General features: G+C 42.2%; 1 protein-coding gene across 2 annotated transcripts in view; it reads left to right on the top strand.

Annotated features, from left to right (window-relative positions):
• Positions 1 to 15764, top strand: part of LOC124595463 (glucose dehydrogenase [FAD, quinone]-like) — a 192288-nt gene that overhangs the window by 133698 nt on the left and 42826 nt on the right. For both annotated transcript variants that reach the window (XM_047134212.1, XM_047134213.1), the window contains exon 7: positions 5458 to 5611. In XM_047134212.1, the coding sequence (XP_046990168.1) occupies positions 5458 to 5611 (154 nt within the window). The remainder of the gene's footprint in view (positions 1 to 5457; positions 5612 to 15764) is intronic.

Genomic DNA, 15764 nt, shown 5'->3' with positions numbered 1-15764 from the left:
TATTGAAGTGAAAGACCAGTGAGCATGTGAATTGAGTCAATGAAACATAGACTAGCCTCATTGTTGATGGAATTTCCATGGAATTCAACATAGGTCATAGTTTAGCTTACAATATATCCATGATGGACTTGGTTATAGAAAGTGTGTAACTGGTGGGTACTGAGGTATCTCCCTGACAATCACATTGATGCTTATCAAACAGGTGTCTCAGGGACACTTGAGCCATTATGCACATGAAGGGGATGCTTGCATGGGTGAAATTATGGCAGGAGATATGTCTTGGATACAATAGACTAAGAAGTAATCAGAGGACTGGAAAATCTCATTATCACCAGTTAAAAACAAATTCAGGGTACTGGTATCCACCAGGAATCTCATGCTGACAATCTTTAGAGATCTCAAGAGCTTTCATCTACATCTACATTTATACTCCACAAGCCACCCAGGCGTATGGCGGAGGGCACTTTACATGCCACTGTCATTACCTCTCTTTCCTGTTCCAGTCGCGTATGGTTCGCGGGAAAAATGACTGCCGGAAAGCCTCCGTGCTCGCTCGAATCTCTCTAATTTTACATTCGTGATCTCCTCAGGAGGTATAAGTAGGGGGAAGTAATATATTCGATACCTCATCCAGAAACGCACCCTCTCGATCCTGAACAGCAAGCTACACCGTGATGCAGAGTGCCTCTCTTGCAGAGTCTGCCACTTGAGTTTGCTAAACATCTCCGTAATGCTATCAAGCTTACCAAATAACCCTGTGACGAAACGCGCTGCTCTTCTTTGGATCTTCTCTATCTCATCTGTCAAACCGACCTGGTACGGATCCCACACTGATGAACAATACTCAAGTATAAGTCGAACGAGTGTTTTGTAAGCCGCCTCCTTTGTTGATGGACTACATTTTCTAAGGACTCTCCCAATGAATCTCAACCTGGCACCCACCTTACCAACAATTAATTTTATATGATCATTCCACTTCAAATCATTCCGTACGCATACTCTCAGATATTTTACAGAAGTAACTGCTACCAGTGTTTGTTCCGCTATCATATAATCATACAATAAAGGATCCTTCTTTCTATGTATTTGCAGTACATTACATTTGTCTATGTTAAGGGTCAGTTGCCACTCCCTGCACCAAGTGCCTATCCGCTGCAGATCTTCCTGCATTTCGCTGCAATTTTCTAATGCTGCAACTTCTCTGTATACTACAGCATCATCCGCGAAAAGCCGCATGGAACTTCCAACATCATCTACTAGGTCATTTACATATATTGTGAAAAGCAATGGTGCCATAACACTCCCCTGTGGCACACCAGAGGTTACTTTAAAGTCTGTAGATGTCTCTCCATTGATAACAACATGCTGTGTTCTGTTTGCTAAAAACTCTTCAATCCAGCCACACAGCTGGTCTGATATTCCGTAGGCTCTTACTTTGTTTATCAGGCGACAGTGTGTAACTGTATCAAACGCCTTCCGGAAGTAAAGGAAAATGGCATCTACCTGGGAGCCTGTATCTAATAATTTCTGGGTCTCATGAACAAATAAAGCGATTTGGGTCTCACACAATCTGGAATCCTACAGAGTAGGTTCTGGTTTCCAGAAATGAAATGATACGTGAGCAAAAAACATGTTCCAAAATTCTACAACAGATCGATGTCAGAGATATAGGTCTATAGTTTTACACGTCTGCTCGATGACCCTTCTTGAAAACTGGAACCACCTGTGCTCTTTTCCAATCTTTTGGAACCTTCCGTTCCTCTAGAGACTTGCGGTACATGGCTGTTAGAAGGGGGGAAGTTCTTTCGCGTACTCTGTGTAGAATTAAACTGGTATCACATCAGGTCCAGTGGACTTTCCTTTGTTGAGTGATTTCAGTTGCTTTTCTATTCCTTGGACACTTATTTCGATGTCAGCCATTTTTTGGTTCGTGCGAGGATTTAGAGAAGGAACTGCAGTGCGGTCTTCCTCTGTGAAATATCTTTGGAAAAAGGTGTTCAGTATTTCAGCCTTACGCGTGTCATCCTCTATTTCAATGCCATTATCATCCCAGAGTGTCTGGATATGCTGTTTCGATCCACTTACTGATTTAACGTAAGACCAGAACTTCGTAGGATTTTCTGTCAAGTTGGTACATAGAATTTTACTTTCGAATTCACTGAACACTTCACGCATAGCCCTCCTTATGCTAACTTTGACATCGTTTAGCTTTTGTTTGTCTGAGAGGTTTTGGCTGCGTTTGCAGCGATGCTCTCTTTGCTTTCGCAGTGGTTTCCTAACTTTGTTGTTGAACCACTGTGGGTTTTTCCCATCCCTCACAGTTTTACTCAGCACATACCTGTCTAAAATGCATTTTACGATTGCCTTGAACTTTTTCCATAAACACTCAACATTGTCAGTGTCGGAACAGAAATTTTCGTTTTGATCTGTTAGTTGGTCTAAAATCTGCCTCCTATTACTCTTGCTAAACAGATAAACCTTCCTCCCTTTTTTTTATTCTTATTTACTTCCATATTCAGGGATGCTGCAACGGCCTTATGATTGCTGATTCCCTGTTCTGCGCTTACAGAATTGAAAAGTTCGTATCTGTTTGTTATCAGTAGGTCCAAGATGTTATCTCCATGAGTCGGTTCTCTGTTTAATTGGTGCAGTACCAGGGAATGAGCTGCACTGCGATGAATGCTTGCTATGGTGACATGCTGATAACGCAGTTGAGGCCTATCAAATCAGTAGGGTGGTTACTTCTCTCTGAAGTACTGCTCTGCTTTAAGAATGCACACCTCCATACAGTTGCACATCATTGCACATTATAAGGATATGATCTGAAATATCACATGTAAAACATTTTCCTTATAGCCTAAACTGCCCATCATCATATTTTCACTTGTTTGGACATTTGACTGAATGTCTGTGGGATAAGATGCTTGCAAATAATTGTGAAGTCACTGGGATAGCGTGAAGATAGTTAGGAGCCACAACAAACACTTTCGTTTCGTAGGCATCTGTAAACTTGTTCAAGCCAAGAATGTTGCTAATCAGAGTTATTATGTCAAAAAATAAACTACAAGCATTTCTGTAAGTGTCTCGGAGAAAGATCTGTAATAAGATACACATTATTTAATGACTCACCCATGTTCATTAATAACAGCTCTCTTTGTTGACTGTTCTAAACATTTTTTATCAAAACGTTTTTCTCATTTTCGTTTTATTGAACCACTTATTATACCTTTTACCCAACTGTAGGTATAGATATTCAGAATAATTGCATGAATTGGTTTTGAGGTAATGGATGAACCTGTGGCTAAGCTTGTTGCACTGGTTTAAGGAGAAACACTGTAAGGTTAATTCTATATTGTGTGTTGTGCATTAATTCCATGTGATTCTACAAGGAGGCAGAATTTTCAGCGCTGAGAAGGAAAAATGAATGCCCGGGAGTAACATTTGGTGATCTGGAATTTAATCAGTCTTGTTTGTACTGCACTATTTTTAATAGGTATTCAAAAGACACTATCCTGTGGCAACTTCATTTACAGATGGTATGCTCAGTGTTTTAAAAATAGATTACCTCTGTAATGGAAACAACAGTTAGCACCCCATCCTCCTTCCTTGCACTGTAACATAAAAGACGTATTAAATATTGACAGGTTTTGCCACTGCAGTGTGAAAATGTTAACAATTTGTTTCTGATAGATGATGGTACACCATCTCCTTCCCTTGGGAGGTCAGTCAGTTGTTAATTAATAACTTCCATGGTGACAGATTGGACATGTTGCCCCTGTAATCATATCCTCTTTCTCTGATATCTTGTTCAGCAGGTTAAAAACTATAAGGTGGTGATGTGTGAAGCAGCACACCTCAGTATCTCCTCTACCTGCAATGAAATGATTACAGGCCAGAAACAGGGACTCACAATTGTAGTAGTAGTAGTAGTAGTTTTATTCATCCATTGATTGCTCTTAAAAGGATATTTGGACAGGTTGTGCAGTTGCAGTTTAAGAACAAAAAAGTAACAACAAAATTTACAAACCCTAGTACACAATATGACTTGTTTATACATTCTTGCTGAGAGTTACATCATAATACAAAAAGCTAATGGTGCTCTGTTCATTTAGTCTGCCTTCATTACTGAATAGTATGCATGGCTGACTGCCATGTGGAGGACCTTGATTCCATTCTTGGTACTGCGAGGGATTTATCCTTGGTGGGAAGATTGGAATGGGGTGCACTCAGCCATGTGAGGTCATTTGAGGAGCTAGTTGACTGAGTAGTAGTGGCTCCAGGTCAGGAAAACTGACAATACCTAAAAGAGCAGTTTACTGACCCCATGCCCATCCATACCCCATCCAGTGTCCTATTGGCAGAGGAAAATGTGGCAATTGGTCAGTATCATTGGGCCCATCAGGGCTAACAGATGGAGTTTACATCTTTTCACTCTGTTCATTTATTTCTCAACACAGATCACTACATTCACTATCGGCTGACATCAGCACCATGACGTCCACCTGCTTAACTGAATGGGAATGTGCTTGCCTCCCATGCAGCGGGCCTGGGTTTGATACCTGGCCGGGATGGAGATTTTCTCCACTCGTGGACTGGGTGTTGTGTTGTCTTCATCATCATTTCATCCCCGTCATCGGCACGCAAGTCACCCAATGTGGCGCCAACTGAAATAAGACTTGTACTTGGCAGCCGAACTGAATGGAGCCTCCCAGCCAACAGTGCCATACAATCATTTCATTTCAGCACCTTGATTATGATGATGATGATGATGATGATGATGATGATGATGATGGTGGTTTATGTCCATTTTATCTTTTCCAACTTGTTTGCCTGCAGAGTTGGCATCCCTCCATAATCAGCAGTATGTTGATCGAAGACAGAAGTGTAACATTTTGTTATTTTCCATTACAGAGCTTTGGTGTAAGGTTTTTCAGAGAAAAAGAAAAACATTATGGTGTGAAATTGCTTTCTTTAAACATACATGCAGGCATATTGGAGTATGCGTAGGTTGGTGTGAACCGTCAGATGCGTGGACATAGTGAGCATTCATAAATACCTTTTAGTAAACTCAGTGAGTTAAGGCACGTAACAGAAAAAGGCTTATAATAATAACATTGTTATATTACATGGGAGCTTTTTTTTGAGACTCCACCAATCCTTCTGAATAACACTTTAATCTGAAGACAACATTGAACAACACATGTATAAAACTGATCACAGACCATATTGTACAAACACACATATAGTTTAAAAATATGCCATGAAAAATATACACCAAACTAGCATGTGAAACAGTCATTTGGTTTGTAACTATGCTCTGGTGTACTTGCTAGACACACATGTGCACCCCATTTATTGCAGTGATTTGCTAAAACATTGGAACTTAAATTTTGAACAGCCTGTTGCATAACAGTTTACAATTCAATTAATCTTTTATCATTGTTTTCTTGTCATCAGATTGATGTTTTGCAAGATCTTCCAGTTGGGCACAACCTTCAAGATCATATAGCAACAGCTCCTGATCTGCTTGTACTAAATACATCATTATTGCTTTCTCCACTTGACATTGTTTCACCATCAGCAGCTTGGGCGTATTTTATTAATGGAAAAGGCAAGTAGATGATACATTGAGCACAACAAAGAAAAACTGTTGGAATTATATGAAGGTTTTGAAGCCGTTTTGTGATTTACAATGAACCAACAACATTATGTTATTCTCTCTCTCTCTCTCTCTCTCTCTCTCTCTCTCTCTCTCTCTCAGCAGCAATTTATAGTGTAAGCCTCTGGTAGTTCTTTCTCTTTTCATTTTTAGAAAATGGCAGCTTATATAACTTTATCTGCACTTTGTTAGTAGAAAGTTCTGCCAGAATATAAATAATTTAGCAGTAGAGGTAACAACTCACTGAATGGTAGAGGTATTAATGTCAACGGGCACATAAGCAAGACTGATAACTTTGCTAGCTTTCAGACAAAGCCTTTTAAAAATTTGTACTGTATTTCGACAGCTATAACTGTTCCAATAGTTACAATGAGGGTAAATATGTGAAGTGTGGGGGAACTTTCAGAAACTGCGAGATTCTTTAATAACATTGGGCTCCTCAGTTTGATAATACAGTTACGGATAGTTTAAAAATATTCTACTCTTTTGACCAGCTAAGATTATCTAGAATCTCTAGTTACGGCATGCAGAACATAAATAACATGAATTCATAGCAGTTCAACTTAATCTCTGCTTAAAGACAATATAAAATAGTTACAAAAGCTCAGAAAATAGTAAAAATTTTTAGTTAAAATGACCAAAAATAGTTTGAAATCTTTCGTTGCTGAGAACAAAAAGTGGAATTACAGCTCAACTTATGATGATATTATGCTTATAACATTCACTTCATTAAATGAACACTATTGATGGAAATCATGTAATAATGTGATTTATCTGGAAAATAAAGATGTAAGACAGAGATTATTTCTTAACTTCTCTATTTCCATATTAAGTTAATGTACGGTATATTTAAAACACAACTTTAATTACTTTTCCAGATAATCACAACCCATATCCATACATTAAGCAAGCCTAGATTACAGATTTTTTATTCTGCTGTGAAAGTGTGCCAGGTGCCTTCCTTACCATAGTTGTTGAACCTTGTCATCATCTTCTCTGCAAACTGTTTGATCAACTTTAGAAACATATGGAAATTGTGAAATACGGGTGTTACTCTGGGGATAATAATAAAGTTCACCACCAGGAAGACAGCAATGGTTCCTGGGTGTTTTTGACGGAATATATTTCAGAATTTCAAGCAGTAAACCAATTCTTGAAGACACAATTTCTTTGCATGGCCTAATGTAATTTATCTAGCACCTGCAAGTAGATACTAAAACTGCTTACACAGGCCAACGAAAAATTACTTTTAAAAAACTTTTTTTACTTTGCTAGCTGATCTGTATAGATTTTTATGAACTGAATCCAAATCTAGCCTTAGTTTTTTGATCATCTATAGTTTTTAAGCAATCTGTTTTTTATTATATAGTACAAAAATTTTATGCTATACGGTAAACGGGGAAATTAATGAAAAGCTTTGTTACAACACAAGCATGGTTTGTATTTACAGTAAGCTACTTAAAACAATGATATGTGTTAATAGAGGTTTCACTTGTCAGCTGGAATTGGTTTGTATTTCCTTTTTCTTTGAAGCTTCTTGTGTAGCTTATTCTATGATGAGTCACTTGCTGAACTTCTTGGTGAAGTCACCAACAATAGTGCGCCATCATGTTGGTGTTCCAGTGGCCTTGGTTGCATTTTTCCATCGCTTTAATGTCTTGGTGAAAATGCTCTCCCTGCTCCTCACTAACATCTCCCTCATTGTCCAGGAAGTAATCAAGGTGACTGTTCAAAAAGTTAACTTTCAGGCTCATTAAACATCCTAAAGTTTTAAACTTCTTTAACATTGTAGCCATAATAGAAACATATTCTGGGTCTTTTTCATGTCCAAATAACTTTGTAATGACTTGCTTGAATGATTACCATGCTTCTTTCTCATTTAAGATCATTGTGGATTCAAAGTTAACATCAAACATCAATTTTCTAATGTCAGGTCGGACAAAGACACCTTCTTTTAGTTTAGATTCTGAAAGATGTGGAAGCTTTCGGCAGAGATACTTATATGGGAACGGGATCGGTAATCGGGATATAGAAAACTTGATTCCCATATACGTCGTAGCTCATGTATATTTGCACTTGACACTGCGTCGACAGAGCACTTGGAGTTCACAGATATTAAGTTTTGTGGTCGATACGAACTATTGACACCACACAGCTGCCCCCCCCCCCCCCCCCTCCCCCGCGCCCCCCAAGCTAATGAAATCTGATGTGGGGGGAAGATTAACCTGGGGAAGAATAAGTTCCCCCAGTAGGACCAGATTCTCGCCAAAAAGAAATTCGGGTTTAGTCCCCTGTAGGTTAGGTTTATAAGTTGAGCGTAGGCCAAGTAGCACCCACGGGAGAGCTTCCCACCAGAGACAATCATGGCATCAAAGGGCCGTCTTAAGGGTGCAGTGCCATCTCTGCACCAACCCATTGCTTTGTGGGTGATAGACGGTAGTGTGTATTTGTTTAATACTGCAAATATTGCAGAGGATGGTGAAAAGGGAGGATTTGAACTGTCGACCCTGATTGGTGGTGATAGTGGTCGGGCACCCAAAATGAGCAATCCTTGAGCCAATGAAAGCCTTGGCTACCATATCAGCAGTAATGTTAGGGAGAGGAATGGCCTCGACCCAGTGAGACAAACGGTCAAGAGTTGATAAGATATATCTATGGCCCTCCGAAGGAGGAAGAGGCCCGATGAGATCAATATGTACGTGACAGAGTCGTTCTGCGGGAATGTCGAACTTGCCCAGAGGCAGAGAGGTGTGGCGGCTGATCTTGTTGCGCTGGCAAGTGATGCAGCCGCATGCCCAGGTTTGACACTCCCGTTTGATATTCTTCCAAACAAAACATTCTGACACAAGACGTGTGGTGGCTCGAACACCCGGGTGGGCCACGTTATGCAGGTCGTTGAAAACCTGTCGGCACAGTTTGGATGGGAGCAAAGGGCGTAGGGTGCCAGTCAAAGAATCACACCACTCCTTGTCGGAAACGCCAGGAAATTTAGCCTTTGTGAAAACAAGTGATGTTTGTGGGTCTCATAGGAGAGCCGGACAATCTTCGTCAGAAGCTTGGAGTGAGGCCAGATCGGAAAAATCAGCGATGTGGGAAACAGCACTGATCCGCAAGAAGAAATCTGCAGTGACATTTTCTGCACCCTTGATGTAACGGACGTCCATTGTCAATTGAGAAACCAGGTCAAAGTGGCGGTAACGTCGAGGGGGTGGGTCCTCAGATGGCTTGCAGACGTTTCTGCCAGTGGTTCGTGACCGGTGAGGACTAAAACAAACGTCCGTTGACGTTGGGGCAGAAATGTTTGATTGCCTCATAAACAGCAAGGAGCACTCTATCGAATGCAGAATATTTTCTCTGAGCCGTAGATAGTTTCTTGGAGAAGAAATGAAGGGTAGAAACCACGTCGCCCTTGCGTTGTTGCAACACTGCCACACCACGATGTCGCTGGCGTCCGTAGTGATGAATAACTCGGCCAAGGGGTCGGGGTGGGCGAGTGTCACAGCTTGAGCTAAAGAAGTCTTCAGAGCTTTGAAGGCCTCTAGCATCGGAGCAGTTCAAGAGACGGGTTTGATACCGGAAGTTTGTTTCCCTGATAGCGCGAACGTCAGGGGTGCCTGAACAGCGGTGGTGGAAGGCAGGTGGTGATGATATTAATTGATGGTGCCAAGGAAACAGCATAGCTCTTTGTAAGTAGCCGGGGGTGGCAGAGACGTGATAGCCTACACATGAGATTTGGGAAGCTGTATTCTGTCAGCGGAGACGGTGTAACCTAGGAAGGAGACTGATGCCTGGCACAACTGAAACTTGCCGTTGTTGACCACGACACCATTGGAGTTCAAGGTCTGGAGGACCGTAGACAGATGATTTTCATGTTCCTCCAATGAGCTGCTGAAAACGAGAATGTCGTCCAGATGAGCAAAGCAAAACTCGAACTGTTGCAAGATAGAGTCAATGAAATGTTGCCACATTTGCGCTGTATTCTTTAGACCGAAGGGCATGAATTGGTATTGGAATAACCGAGCAGTATGATAATAGCCATCTTAGGAATGTCTTTCAGCGCCACGGGAATCTGAGGGTAGGCACGTTTAGAGTCAATAACACTTAAAATTGTGGCGCCCGATAACATATGAGTGAAGTCATTGATGTTTGGCACTGGGTAATTGTCCATGACGGTATGAGTGTTTGAGCGTGTGTAATTGCTGCACATTTGAAAAGATCCGTCATGTTTGGGGACGAGGTGGATTGGGGAAGACCAGTTGCTGTCTGAAGGTTGCAGAACACCTACTGCCAAAAGTTCATTAATCTGCTGCCGGGCCACGTGCAAATTGATAGGGTTGAGGCGTTGGACCTTATGCCTAATAGGAGGGCTGGCAGTGGTAACTATCTTGTTTGTCGTTCCATCAGTGATGGAAGAAACTGAGAACTGCACATGAGATTGGTCAACGTCCTGGCGCCGAGTCTTTGGACGAGTAGGGTACTACGAGGCCTAGCTGTTAGTGTGAGTGGGGAAAGGTAGCACGAAAGTCACATGTCTTTTACGGGAGCAAGGCAGGCAATTGTGTGGAGGGGGTGGGTGTGCATGCGTCGCTGAGCGAAAGGGAGTGGACGGCAAATGTCCGCTGTTGACCTTGCACTGGGGGGGGGGGGGGGGGTTGGAATGTCACACACAAGTAAAGTTGGTGGACTAACCTGGTGAGAGTTTGAGCTAGGCTCAGCTGAGGAATCTTGTTTAGGTGGCGGCGCCATGGACTCCAGGTGCAGAAGCGATGTACGAGCCGCGACGAGCTCGCTTTAAGTTGATGCGATGCGTTGTTTCAGCTTCTCGTTGTCCTGGCGGAGTTGCGTCACCGAGTCAAATTCTGATATTAGGTCGGTAACATAGGTCACAATGTTGCCCGCAAGGGCGGAGCACTCGCGTATGATATCGTATGTTGCGGTGGAAACGGAGCATTGGACATAGGTGCGGGTGCATGGTACATGAGTGTTCGTAGGATGGTGGAGCACTGAACCCTGTATGACATTCGGAGATAGTTCATAATGAGACAAAAACTCCATACCAAGGATCGGTTCATAGATGTCAGCAATGTAGAATGTCCACGGAAAACGTAGAGAAGGAGATGGGGTCACTGTAACCTTTACTGAGCCTGAGGTAGGTAACATCGATGCATTGACAGTTCGTAGAAGTGACTACATCTGTGAAAAAGTGGGTGGAGCCATCGAAGTAGGTATGATCGACACGTCAGCACCAGTGTCGACCAGAAAAGCTAGACCTGACACAATGTCAGTCACATAGAGACAACCACTGGGCCGGGCGGACGAGTAAACGGAGTGTAATGTAAGAGGACGCCTGTTCGGTTCCCCGCAGGACCTGGCGTCTCTTAATTCCTGCAGTTGGCATTTGGGTATTGGCATGGCGATCTGCACTTCTTGGTGTAGTCGCCTAAGACTGCAGAAAGGGTGAGGAGGAGGAGGTGGAGACTGCGACAGCGGGGGCGGCGTGTCCTTGTTGATTTGTTCCTGTAAATAGACCAGTACGTAAGGTGCGTGGGCGATCCTGGAGTGCTCGGACAGCGGAGAGAGTGAGCCGATGCTGTCAGGAGAAGTAGATGACGTGAGATGACGTGACGGGGGAGTGAGCCCTGCCTCTGCTGGCCGAAGGTCAGTATGCGGGGGCGACTGTGTCGACGAATGGTGTGGAATGAACCGGCTGATGTTGCTGCAGCAGCAAATACAACTGGTCAGTGATGTGTAGGCGGGAGCTGGTGGACTCGAAAGAGAGTGGTAACAGATGGATCTGTAGATTGGTAGGTAGTTTGGCAGACCACACAGCCCATAGCGTGACGTCAGGCATGGTATGCTTGTTCTGGAGCAATTGAAGGCTGCGACAGAGTTTTGAGGGGGTGCATTCCCCCAGATGCTCCTTGTAGAGAATCTTGATTATTAACTCTTGTGGCGAGCAGGCAAGTCGTTCCATTATAGTCTTCTTTGCAAACTTGTATTTTGGTGCAGTTTGTGGTGAAAGGAGCAGGTCACAAATCAAATCTGAGTGGTCGTGGAGGAGTGTGACGAGGCAGAAAAATTTTGAGTTGTCATCAGACACATGATGTAACTCGAACAGATGCTTGACGAGCGCAAACCACAATGCCGGGTTGTCCTTGTATAAGGGGGGTAGCTTCGGTAGGTGGCCATAAGGGGGTGATGACGGCGACTTTGGTGTCTCCTGGGGTAGTGGCTGAACTGAGATTAAGTCAGAGGCCAGCGCGGTGGGCCCGGATTTAAACCAGGCGAGCAAATCCGTAGTAGCGGCAGCTGGCACAGTTGACTGTATGTCACAAAAACACGGCGTGGCAGGCACGGACGGTACTGTGGAAACGGGCAGATGGATGGCACCCGAGGGGGGTCCGGAAAATGGACCATGCGTGCTGGATGGAGCATTGGAACAGGATGAGAGACTGGCGCGGCAAACACAGGTGGTGCTGTGGGAGCAGCAGATGATTGAGCAACCGGAAACGAGGACCCCTGCAAGTGTGTGTATGTGGAGGGGGGGGGGGGGGGGGGGGGGTTGAAAATGCCACCTGCGTGGAAACTATCCGGTGATCTATCTGGTGCATAATATGCCTGTAGTGCATGTGGCGGGCCACTGAGGCGAGGTAAGGGGTCCATGTTGCGCGAAACACTGAATGTGCATGTAAATTATGTTACGTGAAACACTGAATTGTGCTTGTAAATTAGACACAACTGGAACATGATGTGCACGGAACAGATCCGGTGCGATTTGTAGTAATAGCGGTGAAGCCTGAGTCCATTGTTCACTCTAATGGTGTAGTTGTTGGCCGACGAAAACAGATGAGGTTAGCACATGGCATTGGTTGAGAACGTGAATCACTGTGCGTAAATGATGAATACGCCATTGGCAAAGAAACGACGAAACTCGGTGAGCGGAGTTGTGCTTCCACATCTTCAAACAAGGCATTGTTTGGCATGGTCATTGTGTAGTGCATATAACCTGTTGCATAAACACCGGCATGGAAGATGCAAAACATGAACGAACTGTGGGGTCACCACTATGGGAATGAGATCGGTAATTGGGATATAGAAAACTTAATTCCCATATATGTCATAGTAGCTCGTATATATTTACACTTGACACTGTGTCCGTACAGAATGAAGTATAACAAAGAACAGACTGAAGTAAAGTTAAGATGGTGGCTCGACACAGCAGTTCACAGATATTAAGTTTCGTGGTTGATACAAACCAAGGAGCGTGCATGTTACTTTTAGATCACCTCATATCATCCAGAGCAGAATAGCCTATTTTATTTAGCACTATTTCTAGGTTTTCATAGCTTTCTTTCATATGTACAGAATGTCCAACAGGTATAGATGTATACGGTTACCTTTGTGTAATAAAACAGCCTTTAAACTAGTTTTGGATGAATCAATAAACAGCCTCCAGTCTTCCCTTTTGTATTCAATACCAAACTCATTCATCAGATCAGGAATGTCTGAGCAGTACAATAAATCACCTTCTCGTTGAAAAAACTTGGAAAATTTGCTGCACTTTCTTTCTATACATGTATATGCTGGTTCCAACTGCCAATAAGTTCTTTTATTTTAATCTAGAGCCAAGCAATTCAGCTTTTTCTTTCGTTAAGCCAAGATCCCTAACAAAATTGTTAATCTCGGTTTGAGTAAACGATTTGGGCTCTAGACTTTCTGTATTACAACGGAATGCATCATCATCTGGTTCATCTAAATCACATTGTACACCAGAAAACACGTCTGTTGGAATAGAATTTAAATCATCTTGTGGTTCAGGAACCGGCAAATCTACACCATGCCCTACTGGTCGGATGGCGGACGGCAGGTTAGGGTAGCTTATTACCTTCTTGTTTTTCAAATTATGATCAGTAATATCAACATCAAAAGTAGCAATCATTAGAATGATTTCTTGGCTTCCTCCATATCACAGGAACAGCAAATCTAAAGACTTTTCTCTCCTTTTTGCACCATTTTCTCAGATCTTCAACACACATATAACATACCTTATGCGGCACCCAAGATTTATATTGATCACCAAGTTTAGATCCAAAGTATGATAGATAAACCTTTTTCACAGAGTCTGTAATGTTTCTTTGGAGTTTTTTAATCACAAATTCACCAAAAATATAACAAAAACTGTCAGCAGAGTTTTTACAACCGCTATTAGACATTGTACTAAGCACAGGTACAGGAAATGGGAAAATTAGGTTAGGTTGACAGTATAAACAAAACGCCATCTGTTAACACAAAAATAGAATTGACCATTTTGTGCCAGCAAATGTTTTTCAGCAGTGCTACCAACGTCATCTACATTCACTACATCTCCTTTTTAAATTATTTTAACTATATAAAAGCTGTTGATTTCTTTAAAAAATCGTTTAATTAAATAAATTTAACTATAAAATGTGGAGAAATGGTGGGTGATACAGTTTTTTGAGTATCAGATTTTTTCCCACCCTAAAAAAACATAAGAATAAGGTATTTCAGCAAAAAAGTTGGTCCGTCATTGGCCTGTGTTATTGTTGTCTTGAGACAAAAATTTGATAATTAAAAAAAGCTTTGGTTCTTTTCTGTCTGGAGTTGAAATCTAGATTTTTTCTGTGATGATGAATACAGGGGGTGGATGAAAATATGGTAACACCAAAAACACAGCACTATTCCTAATATGATGGAGGGAAACTGTTGGCATTTGAAACAACTTCTAGTCTTCTCAGTGATAAGTATAAGCCCTGTGTGGTTTTCAGGGGAATCTTATGTCATTCTTCCTGCAAAATAGTGGTAAGTTCAGGTAACGGTGATGGAGGGGGTAGCAGTCATACAACCTTCTCTCCAAAGTAGACTACAGTAATTCAGTAACATTGAGATATGTTGACTTTGGTGGCCAGGGGAGGTGTGAAAATTCGCCCCTTTGCTCAAAAACCAGTTCTATATGATGCGAGCTGTGTGAACATGGGCCCTGTTATCTTTGAACACAGCATCACCACTGGGGAAGAAATATTGTGTCATGGTACAGATATGATCAGCCAAAATGCTCACATAATCCTAGTCAGTAATGCAATCTTGCAGAGTAGCCCTGAGGCCCCTGGAATATCATGATATGACTGTCCAAATCATCTCCAAACCCCTGCTGTATTTCACTCTTGGGACATAAACTTGGCCAGAAGTTGGGAAAAATGTGCAAAGAGACTCATCCAACCAAATGGCATTCTCCCATTACTCCATAATCCAGGTTCTTTGGCTTTGGCACCATATTTTCCTGTTACAGGCATTTGCATCACTGATGAGTGTTTTTTGCAATTTCAGCTCACCCTGCAATTCCTTACTTCAGGACTTCCCTCATATTTGTTTGGTGCTGACAGGGTTCGAGAGTGTGATGTTCATTTCTGCAGTGACTTTTGCAGCTGTCATTCTCTTATTTTTCCTCACAATCCTCTTCAATGACCCTTTGTCATGATCACTCAACATTGACTTTCATCCATTTTGTGGCTTAGCAGATGATGTTTTTCTGCTTTTCCTGTATGCAGTATAGATTTTTGAAGTAGTGCCTCTTGTAACACCAAACTGTTTGACTACCTTGGTTATGGAAGCACCTACAATCTGAACACCAACAGGTGTTTGCCCAAGTTTGACTTCACTTAGCTTTGACATGAGATACTCACAACTACGCACAATGTTGTTTTGAACATGACTGAAACTGACAATGTGTTGAGGACATTGCCCAGGTGCTATTCATGATCAGGTACAACTGCACAATGTGCAGGCTTGGCCAGCATCTGCAGTTATGTTCAAGCATGCATTTCTCAGTAAAGAAAACTTATATTAAACTGACACTTTCCACATGATTACGAAATGTTGTATTCAAGATCTATGGGACAAGTATTAATATTATGTCATCTTGTTTCATTGCTGATCATTTCTTTTCAGGTGTGTGAGCTTACCAAATTTCAGGCCAGCTAAAGTGTAGTACAAAAAAGTCATTTCCTTGTTGCTCTCAGTACAAACTTCACATTTGTCAGAATGTGGAATTTGCATGGCCCTTATAAACATGTATTTCGATTAAGAC

Source organism: Schistocerca americana, chromosome 2 (genome assembly GCF_021461395.2).
Source record: "Schistocerca americana isolate TAMUIC-IGC-003095 chromosome 2, iqSchAmer2.1, whole genome shotgun sequence".
In the NCBI taxonomy this organism is placed as follows: domain Eukaryota; kingdom Metazoa; phylum Arthropoda; class Insecta; order Orthoptera; family Acrididae; genus Schistocerca; species Schistocerca americana.
The sequence above is the reverse complement of the archived record's forward strand: the minus strand, read 5'-3'. Positions and strand labels throughout refer to the sequence as shown.